At 37.3% G+C, this 11409-nt stretch overlaps 1 protein-coding gene across 1 annotated transcript; it reads right to left on the bottom strand.

Moving 5' to 3' along the window:
- Positions 1–138: 138 nt before the first annotated feature.
- On the bottom strand, positions 139–9970 carry dsc2l (desmocollin 2 like). The gene is made up of 16 exons (XM_015050952.1): positions 9636–9970; positions 9382–9472; positions 9019–9227; positions 8817–8921; positions 8046–8201; positions 7348–7489; positions 7108–7262; positions 6856–6990; positions 6164–6349; positions 5791–6038; positions 5491–5633; positions 4643–4864; positions 3811–4032; positions 1687–1802; positions 1249–1575; positions 139–820 (listed from the first exon to the last, which is right to left on the bottom strand). Exons 1-16 carry the CDS (start codon positions 9672–9674, stop codon positions 623–625), a joined length of 2694 nt encoding a protein of 897 aa, XP_014906438.1. The 5' UTR covers positions 9675–9970; the 3' UTR covers positions 139–622.
- Between the last annotated feature and the right edge of the window lie 1439 nt (positions 9971–11409).

Raw genomic sequence — 11409 nt, 5'->3', positions numbered from 1 at the left:
CCAGCCAAAGTAAAAACCACTCCTTTGGGGGGGGAATTTTTCGGCCCAAATAATTTGGGTTAAAAAAAGAAAAAAAAAAAAAAAAAAAAAAAAATGGAAAACTTGCAGTGGAAAATCACCAAAAGACAAACAACAGAATCCCAAAGTCTGCACGTGTTTAAAAAAACAAAAAAACAAAAAAAGGTTTTATACATAGAACACTGTATGAAATGTCAGCCAAAAATAGAAGTCTCAGAAACTATACAGACAAAACTGACAATAAAAATGCATTTTTTTCTCTGTGAACACAAGATTAATAAAAGCTAAACAATCAAGTCATTATAAACAGATTTTAAGCTTTAAATTATCTTCATATACATCTTAATTTGAACATGACCAAGGCTATAGGAAGAAATTACCACAAAAGAAAGCATCACATGACTTGTGTGAAACTGACAACTGCTTTGTTTTCAGTGCAAAAAGCTTCTACCAAAACAGAAAAAAAAATAATAATAATAATCCAAAATGTCATAATGAAACACTAACATGATAAACATTCAGCACCATACCAAGCATTCATAACCCAGGCATCGAAATCTTGTACAGTGAAAAGTAAACCTAAACCACTTCATTATCTTTTTTTTCATCTCTTTGTACAGACTTCTCCAAGAGTTTTGAACTTTGGCCCAAGTGTGTTCAAAAAGTCAAGATTTTCCTTGTCGCCGTATTCACTGCAGCATCCCACGGAGCCATGGACAGACTCATTCCCCTCATAGTCATAGGAGTGCATGATATCACCTGCGTAGCGTTCGTCCCTCTCTCCTCCCATCAGGGCCAGTTTCTGTAAGATCAAAGTAGTAGGGAGAGGGAGAGATAGTGTGTTACTGTGTGTGGACTAAGCCTGGATGATAAGAGGTACCATATTACACAAAGTGATAAAACAAGACAGCCCTCAGGATATGACTGGCAGTCTGATATTACAACCAACAAGCTGCAGAAACATTATTTTTTTTCACAGAAAAAAATATTAAAGTTCACCGAGGAGACCATCACAGCTTACAGAACAAAATTATATTACAAATGGGAGTTTCTTTAGCTCCTACAGCTAACGCTAGATTTATTATATTTTACAGAGTAAAAGCTTTATGTTCACCTCGAGTTTAACTCCTGAAAAAAAAGACCTAATTTACACTCCTACATAAATTTAAAAAAACATCAAAAAATGACTTTGCATGGTTTATTTTTTATTTTTTTCTCCCCAAGTCTCACCTGTTTCAGATAAAGGTCATGTGTCTTCCAAGTACGAGCTAGATTATTGTCCATAGTGTATTGATCATAATCCATGCCATTCATGTTGAGACGTTGACTCCCCATGGTGTCAAAATGCTGACCGTAATGATCAAACTTCCTCGAGGACATACTATGAGTATTCATTGCATTAAGGCCGATGGACTGTTGGTATCCATTTTCATGCACGCTATGGCCTCCAATCGTGCTTGTGCTTTTGTTTCCCAGCCATCCAGTGTTCACTACAGAGCCCTTCATTGAATCTTTTACTCCCTGCTCTAATGAAGTGCTATGAAAAGCGAAGGAATCCTGAAGAGCAAAGCATAGCAAACCATGAGTTAATAAATCATGCAAAGCTAAATGAATAATTTAAGGTAGCAGTGGGTTTTCTAATTCCCAACATGGTGGCAAAAGGCTTACCACTTCATCGCCAGGGGCCTCTGTGTTCGATGGAATGAGGATTCCTTTACTGTATTCTCCGTCGCCAAGTGGAATCTTCTCTGGCTTTGTAGTGCAAGTGGAGAGCAACAGTAAACCTGTAATGTTACAGAAAACAGAAGAAATCTTTAGGATGCTGGAAGGCTTAGCACTTGCCAGACACGTCAACTTTAGCTCTTGTAAGCTTAAGCATTCAATTTAGCAAATACTTGAAATGGTTCAAGTTATCTGAAGTGCTACAGAAAAACTGCTGAAATTACACCTGGAACAGATCATTGCTATTGTTATTTTATGCTTTTGCACTCAATCTGCTTTTAAAAAGGCAGGTGCTGGAAACTGTGGCATGACGTTGGACGGCTCAGACACAGTAGGAATGTTTACAAATTAGAACTAGAGAGGCTACGGCTACAGTTAGCCAAGTGCTAACGGTGCTGCTAATACAAGTTATTAAAATGTCCCCATGCTTTGTTTTTAACATTGTTTCATCGTGTAAACCTTTCCTATATTAAGCTGTTGACGAGAACTTTAAGTTTGTCAAAAACACACATTTTATAGGCTCTGCTCATAATTTATGAATTACCAAAACATGCTAAATTAAATAGCTACAGTTTGATTTTGTTGTACATCTCTAACCATTTTCAAATATTTACAGGATTGACAATGGCAGCGCTTTTGAAACTACTGGTACGTTCTGAAGTCCATTTTGCCACTCCTCGTCTCGACAAGGAGTGGCAAAATGGAGTTAGCAGCTCAGCATGTTGATATCAGCATAAAAGGTTGATTTATCAGAAGGTTTGTGCACCATTATTAATCATAGAAATACAAGTATGATGAAAGATATGTGCACAAAAGCTATGTACAGTAGTAGCTTTTGCTTTTAGCAAACAGCGGCTGAGTGGTTTATTCACATTCACTTCTATGGTAACAGGAAAAACTATTCTAGATAAGAAAATATCTGATGTGCAGATATTTCTCAGTCAAACATCCATGGAAACATGCTAAAAGTACATTAGTTAACACTAGGGGTGTTTGACATAAAATAAATAAATAAAAGAATACACTGCAACATTTTCTATATGTCATGGCAACAGCAATTAGTTTGCGACCTCATGTGAAACTAACATCACTAACAGAAGGCAAAGTAGGTTCAATGTTGTTTTGTAGGTGGTTTATCAAAGACTACACATCCACCTATATCTTTCTGTTTTTTTTGTTTTTGTTTTTTTTAGGAAAGTGTTATTGCAAAGTGAGGGAAGTAGTCATTAATACAAGTTCCAAAATAAAAAAAATTTAAAAAAAACAAAAAAAAAAAAAAAAAAAAAAAAAAATACATAAATCACACAGCATTAGCTGGAGCTGAAACAATCCAACTTTAACTATGACTTGTCAGTTTGTTTTAAAACCACAGAGAAAGGACACTTAAATTGGATCTGGTGACAGCATGCAATTTGTGAAATGGCATCAGAGAAGGTTAGTTCATGTGCTTTTCCAGATCTTGTAAATCTTTGAAATTTATCCTAACGGACTCATGGCTCAACTAATCAGGCAGACTGACAGATAGAAGGCTGCAAAACATATTGTGAACATACCACACATTTCTCTATGTGGTAAAGGTCACAGAGTGTAAATGAGGAAAAAAAAAGAAGGAAAAAAAATATGCATATATCGCAGCTGATATTATTGCAATATTATTACTACTGGAAGATTTTCAAATATTATGCACCTCGAGACACCCAGTAACTAAAATCTTTTATAGGTGCCTCAACAAGAGAGTAAGCAAAGATGCTGTTCTCCCATTTTTTTTGTTTTTACTTTTATGTGATCTCTTCAACGGCACAGTTTAACTGAATACTTTCAAATGAATATGTTCAACATAGCTATATCAAGTTAAACCACTAGCTGCTAGTTAAACTGACTCGCTGCTAACCTCCCACAGATCTATACTTCGCAATATCAGGTAATTGATCTCTTGCAGATGTTCACTTTACGGAATCCCACGCTAAATTTTAATGAGCCATTCAACTACATCATTCTTTGGATTTTTTTATCATCACCACAGAGGAAGTCCGCACTGATCTACTAGTAACATAATAGTAAAGGACTCACAGAGCAGCAGAAGGAGGAACAGGGGCAGCAACAAGGTCAGGATTCCCAGTGGTCCCAATTCGATAGAGCGACCTCTTTTTATGCATGCGCCGTTCGTGCATTGGCAGATCCTCACTGTCGTAGTCTGAGTACCACCATTTCCCTGCATATCTTTGGCGATGAAGGAGACCTTGTGAAGCCCTAGAGGAAGTTCTTGCTTTTGCTTCAGCAAAGCCGCCGTTCCTTGAGAGGAAACAAAATTAAAAACAGAAACTTTTTTAGAAGCTTTTATATTGCCATAAATGTAAAAACAGCCCCTCATACCTCTTCATGGGTTACAAATTTAACCCATGTGAAGCAATGTACGAGCCATCTCTAGCTTCAATGTCTAACTTGGGAGTAGTAATAGTTTTTGAATGTTTTTAGAGCGCTAAAATGTCACATGCTCTCGGCCTTTTTATATGTTTCTGGTGTATTTCAGAAGCTACATCGCACATATTTTCAGTCATTTGTATGGATAAAGACATTTCATACAGGTCTCTTGTTAATGAGAAGCTTTTAAGCATAGGGAGTAAGAAAAAAAAAAAAAAAACGGTTTCCATGTGGACAAGGCTTAAAAACCTTCAAAGTGTAATTATGTTTTTAGTGCTTAAAAACCCTGTAAAATTCTGCCCTAACTAATTAGCAGACTTCCTTAAAATTAGTTTTTAACCTGATGAAACTTTGTCTACTACCGCATGAAGAATTATGAAACCTTAGATAATGTCCATATCAGTGCTATGTTAATGAGCACGTATGCAGCACAAACATCTGCTGTTCTGACTCTATTGAAACACACAGCGTTAGTACCAACCATTGTATGAAGACACTTCCCAATTTCCATCATGTTTTGCTGGCATGGAATAGGTGAAGGGGCTGGAAAATGGACTGGCGTCATTGTCTTCAGCCACAACCACCAGGGAATTCAGGCTGCCATCTTGTTTTTTACACAACGTCAGTTCCTTTGGAATTGTTGGCTTGTTGTCATTTTCATCCTCTATCACAAGGACTACGGTTCCTATTCCTGATTTGGAGGCTGAAATTCCAAAGTATTCCATTAGTTATCAGATGGAAAAAAAAAGAAAAAAAACATGAACATGTCTGCACAAAAACCCTTACGTCATACATGAGATCTCTTTTCTTTTCCCCCTATCTTTATGATGCCAATGAAACTGATGACAACTTTCACCGGTAAAGACGTACCGGTCAGATCAGGCAAGATCGTCTGAGTCATTCACCAAGAATAGACAGACTTTATATTCAACAGATGTTTTCAGGTACAACAAAGATGGTATGTTCAGACAAGTAGAAAGGTGTGGCTTTAATCCTAAGCAGTAATTTGTCTGATCCGGATCAATCATCAAAACGGAGTCAGAAGGAAAAAGGAAGAAGGAAGAACAACCTGTACAATGTGAGTATAACAAGCTATCTTCAAAACCACCAAATGCGTTTGGGTTTTGGCAAATATCCATCATTAATTCTTTCACACACTATTTATAATAACTTCAGTAGGGATTATTTTCTAAGCTGTTTTAAGGAATAAAATGTTTTTTGTTTGTTTTTGTTCTTTGGTGGGAGCTGGAGTTCAAATATATACTTTAAAATTTAATTTTTTTTTTTTTTTTCCTCACACTGCTTTCTACATGGTGAACAACAACTTACTGGCATCAACAGCCTTCACGGTGATGTTGTAAGTCCCATCCTGGACAAGAGGGGACTCTCTGTCAATGGTGTTCGTAACTGTCAGCTCTCCAGTATTGCTGTTCACTCCAACCCATGATCCTGGATCAGACACCTTGTAATACCTGGAAAATAATACAGAGCATGCATCACTGGTCCACATCACCTGTCGAGGTCTGAACTCTGTTGTTCAAGAGACCAACATTTTAGGGAACCCTTATAAATTTGTAATCAGGTCAATCCACTTAAACCTTATTTAAAATAATTAATAAAAATGCTTACAATATGCCAACGCTGCTGTTGGTCTCTGGATCAATAGCTTTGTACATCCCAATCACTGTGCCATTTGGTAAGTTCTCTTGGACAACGTAGCGAACAGTAGGAGGAAGGAATTCCGGACCTTCGTCAACGTCGGTGACAGCAACCTCCACAGGGACGGACATCCATTCGGCACTGGCTCCAACCAGCTTTTCTTGATTCTGGGCCGAAATCTCAAGCATTACTTTCTTGGTCGTCTCATAATTTAAGGGCTGGAAAATGGAGAGAGGCATAAGAAGAAAATGAAAAGCTAGAAATAAAAACTGATTTCCTGTGAAAAATATGAAAAAAAATTGTATTAGTGCTAAGAAATTCATAAGTTTGACATCAAACTCACCTTTGCAACATAAAGAAGCCCCTCATTTGTTTTGGGATCAGTGGCAATTCTGAAATTTCCATTTTCATTTCCTTTCGTGATGACAAATTTGGAAATCCAGTTGGGTGTGTCTTTTAAATCTTTGTCATTCACAGGAATTCTCAGGATTAGTTTGTCACTCTCGTTCTCTGGAACTGTAGTTTTATACTGCAGGAAAAAAAAACATATGTTTTATTTGAATTAGACATGAGTTGGCTACTGGTACTCAGGTAAAGCAAGGTTTTCAAAAAAATACACAAGGCTACCAAAACAACTATTTTCTGTCATGCACACTGCATGGCAGGGGGCAATAGTAAGGCCTGGATACTTTGTCCTTGCATACAAAACTGATAAATACGGCTGTTCAGGAGAGGTTCATCCAATATATTTGGTTAGAATTCTATATATCAAAACATCAAGCATAATTGCAATTTGTTTATACTTTAGTAGTAGTATGAATAATCATTTTTCTGTTTCAAATACAATCCAGCAGCAGATGTTTGTCTTAAAGGATTTTTTTTTTTGTGCAACATTAAATTGTGATGTTTTCACTCAACATTATCATGTTTTGAAAATAATAGCAGTCTATTGCTGGACTGGATCTTTCATTCATTTATTTGTTCAACGATTTATCTACTATTATTATTGTGTTTATTTAGGTTCTAAGTACTTACTGAACTTTGGGTGAAAGTTGGTGGGTTGTCGTTGATGTCTTTCAAGGTGATTGTTGCGGTGGCAGTGCTAGAAAGACACCTGTGTCCACCCTTCAAATCTCTGAGCTCTATGGTAACCATGTGCGTTTCTTTTGTCTTAAAATAAAACATAAAAAAAAAAGGTCACGTGGTGAAATGGGAGATGAATTTAAACTAGCACGTTGGATTTGAGGAAACAAAATCAAACAGCTTCAATGAGACGGCAGGACTCACCTCTCGGTCCAACTTCTTAGAGATTGTGGTGATGACACCTGTATCTGCGTGGATGTGAAAAAAATCCAACCCATCAAGGAGCCTGTATCTGATCCTCACATGGTCTGTTTCGGGATCATCTTTGTCTGTTGCATTCACTTTCCCCACCACCTCAGCTATGGTGGATAAGATGTTTAGTCAGAGGATGTTTACAGAGCAGGTTTCATATGCCATGACCACTGGGTGTTTGCTTCTCCTTACCTAAGCTTTGCTCAAGCACAGTAAACTCAAGATTGCCAAGGAACTCTGGCGCATTATCATTTACATCGTCCACTTTTACTACAATGTCCAAAGGTAAATCTCTTGGCTGATGGGATACTTTGTCCAAAGCATTAATCGTTAGCTGTAAACATACACATATTTAAGCATGATCAAATATTAATATGCCAAAAAAGAACTGATAGTTGAACTAATATTTAGCATCATAATAGCAAAGAAAAATGCCTTAAGCAAAACAAGGTTCTGTTGTCACAAAAAATAATAAAGGCTGAGATTTAAGATACTGCATTTTTACTGTACATCTGTTTATGGTTTAATAGAGAATATGTTTTCTCATATAATATTAGAAATATATGAGATTGCTCCAATTTGAGACTTTTAAGTGTCTATGAAACTTCTAAGTGCATTTTCTTGCACTTAGAAGATGTTTAGTCAGATGTTACATTATCATTTTTCAGAAATCAGAAGAACAAGCTAATTTGATTTTTTATGTTGCATTGTACAAATGTATTTAATTTAAAATAAACTAATAAATTCATCATTGGAATAATAAAAAAAATGGAAGAACTAGTTTTAGTTTTAAAAAAATGTATTTCAGAGATAGAATATAAAATCAAGTAAATAAGGCAGGTTGAGATCAAATGATAAAGGTGAGAAGTGGACTATCTATAAAAACCTACTGTATACTGTGCAATCATTTCTCGATCCAGTGTCTTGTACACGTACAGAGTCCCCTTTTCACTGTCAAGAGTAAAAATGCCAACTGGGTCCATGTTCACACCACGTCCTGTAATGGTGTAGTACACGTCGTGTTGGACTTCTGAATCTGAAACAATCTATAATAGAGAAAAGAATTAGATATCTTAAAATAACAACAACTTTACAAGAACGTTTATTATATCTAACTTGCCTGTGTTCACACAGCTAGCATTGCAATTGATTGTAAAATAAGATTGCATACAACAAGAACTGCACAATACTAGGAAAATATGAGATTGTTCAGTTTTATAATGATTGACCCACATTTTCCTGCTCCATCTTTCTGTATCACATATCCTTAGAAAAATATTAGAATTATAGAATACAGTGACAATATGATTGTTTTTTTTTGGGGGGGGGGGGCAAGAGGGGATTACTGGTTTTCGCAGTTGATTCGATGGTAATGTCAATAAATTCTGAAATCTGACCGAATGTAATCATTGTGAACTGTTTAGCAGCAAAGCTACATTTCTGAATGCAAGCTGAAGCTTGTTTCCTAATAGCTGCATTTTATATTTAAAATATGATTTGTTGTTTGTTGGACTGTTTGCTATTACACATTTACATCCAAAATCCTGTGCTAATTGTCTAAATGTCTTTAAAAAAATAAAATAAAATAAAAAAAAATCACTACTCATTTATCATGAGTAATAATAATGAAAAAAAAAAAAATAAAAATACATTGAACATACCGTTTCCAAGAATTTCGGGAAAGGTCCTGCGTCATTCTCCAGTATGTTGATGGGGGGAGGACTCCAGCGTCTCTTTGTGCGCTTCAAAATTACTTGACCATTTTCCTGTAATGTAAATAAATTATTATTATTATTATTATTATTATTATTATTATTATTATTATTATTATTATATTTTTTTAAGCATTTGCAACTTTCTTACATTTATTTCCTGCTTTGTACTGCAGACAAGGTGAACTTCCATCTCACTTCCCGGCCCACTATTGTCCTGAGCCCTCACAGAAAATGTCCGCCCTCTGGTTGCCACAGAGACAGGACTTAGTGCTACTATTACCCCATTGCTTTGTATCGTAAAGCTAGGGTCCTCCACAGTGAAACGAAGTGTCTTGGGGTCACAGCCAACAGCTTCAACTAAAAAATAAATAAATATATAAGATGTCGGAAGAGAAGAAAGTTTCTCTCTCTCTCGTTCTCTCTCTTTTTCTTTTCAAAAACTAAGCCAAATCAATGCATTATTTAAAGCATAATACGTAGTTATTATTATAGACAGACTGCATAGAGGTACCTTTTGTGACCTGGTATCCAACTGGAATGGTTTGTGGCGAAACGACGTGGAGAGAGTCAGGAATATAACATGACTCCACAAAGGAAAGGACCTGAGGAGGAAAGCAAGTCGACCTTTTTTAAGTTACAGCAGTCAGTCTCCTTAAACTAAAACGAGTTACCCGCACTTATCCATGCGTCGCCTTTCAGAAAACAATCTTGACAAGCACTTAAATTAAGTGACGGTACGAATAAAACACTCTGAAAAACACTTACCAGCAGCGACAAGACAGGATAAACGAGAACCGTTGTCATTTTAGAGTAAAGGCAGTCGGACTTTGTCCCGGAGCGACTCAAGAAAAGTCCACCTGGAGTTGCTCTCTTGCTCAAATAATGACAGACTTTCCAAAATCTCGCTATTAGTTGATTTGTCACCCGTCCCTTTCTCCGATTTGTTCGAGTGTACGTGGGCGGACTGTTACGTTCTGCTCCGTTCCAGCTACTAATGGCACACACTCACACAGTCACACCTAGCGGGACACGCCCTGGACTGGAAGATATCTCAGAGGATCACCTTAGGGTGGTGTATTGTTGAGTCCAGGGTAGGGCATAGCTTCCTTTTTTTTTGCAACTAACTTACTTCCTGGCATTTCTTGCATTTATTTCTTGCCAGCAGGGGGAAACATTGTCCAAGTTTTGAATGAACTGAAGCCCCCCTTACTGCAACTAAAACTCTCAATGTAATAGTGAAGTCGAGCAGGTGATTGTTGAAGTCAGATAGCTACACTAAAGAATTTTGATATTTGATTATATGTATTCACTTTCAACGGAGGATATATAAAAAGTGTAAATAGCTGTGTTCCTCTCATAAGCCACAGAGAATGCAAGTCTATTCAACTTTAGAAGACCTCTCCCTGGTGTGTACACAGCTTGACCCCTACTGACTCCTCCTCCTCTGTAGCCTCACTCAAACTTTCTGGCAAGAGGGATCGGTGCTGGGCTCCTTATTTAACACCACAGGAATGTGAGGTTGAATGGAGTCTGTCATAAGGGAGGATGTTTTCCCACCATGGAACACTCACTATCTCTGTAAACTACTGATAAAACTAAGGGGCCAGTGGCAATTATATGAAGAGAAAATCCCCAGGGAATTCAGCATACGGGGTCGAGCTTGTTTAGAAATGCCTGGGCAGTTGAGGAGGTGGGGGGCTAGAACAGGAAAGGTGAGAAAAATGTCAGGAAGACAGCCTTCTGTGCGTCATGGGTGTGGACATAATGAAAGGAGATGTAGCTGCAAGTCTGGTGAAAACGCGAACAAAAAAAAAAACACTGAGCAAATGATCTTTTCTGTAGTTTGCCGCAGGCTAAAGTGAAAGTTTTTACTATTTTCAGTTTTCTTCTTGTTTAGAAAGTGAGCACTCTTCTGTTTATGTGTCTTTCAGTTCTTTTTTTCTTGCAGCTGAACCACTCATGGAGGAATAAAAACAAAACAAAACAAACAAAAAAAAACACCAACAAAAGAAAAGTTAAAGCACGTTTCTTTTAAATTCTTTAGGTGTCCCAACTTTTGTTGACTTTGAAGAAAGTGAACAGTGAGTCAGTTGTCTGGACAGACTCCGAATCACACAGCATGACTAAATGGTAACACACCTGGCCAGGAATTGTTCTTGCTGTTTCGGTGTGTGTGTGTGTCAGCGTTTGCGTCACACTATTTTCAATCACACGTTGATCTGACAGCAGACAGTGTGACACGAAAAGCTTGAAGGCAGACTGTTCTTAACTCCCTCTGTTATGAACAATAATTAATACGATGACAGTCTCTGACGATGACATCTGACATGTACCTTTTTCCTGGGTATACGCCCAGAAAAGAACACCACCCTATACACCTTGTTCTGACTTATCTGCTGTAAAGCTTTTGTGTCACGTTAGCTGAGGTTTGCCAGAGAATATTAGGGAGTAATCAAGATTGTGTAGGCCAAGTAACAGAGTAGACAGGTCTGGGTTGAAGGTGTGTCGATCTTTACTGTTTTATTGGGCTATGAAACAG

This window comes from Poecilia latipinna, unplaced genomic scaffold (genome assembly GCF_001443285.1).
Source record: "Poecilia latipinna isolate Pla-1442-1.1 unplaced genomic scaffold, P_latipinna-1.0 Scaffold1020, whole genome shotgun sequence".
NCBI lineage: Eukaryota > Metazoa > Chordata > Actinopteri > Cyprinodontiformes > Poeciliidae > Poecilia > Poecilia latipinna.
Note: the sequence above shows the minus strand (reverse complement) of the source record. Positions and strands in the feature narration are given on the sequence as shown.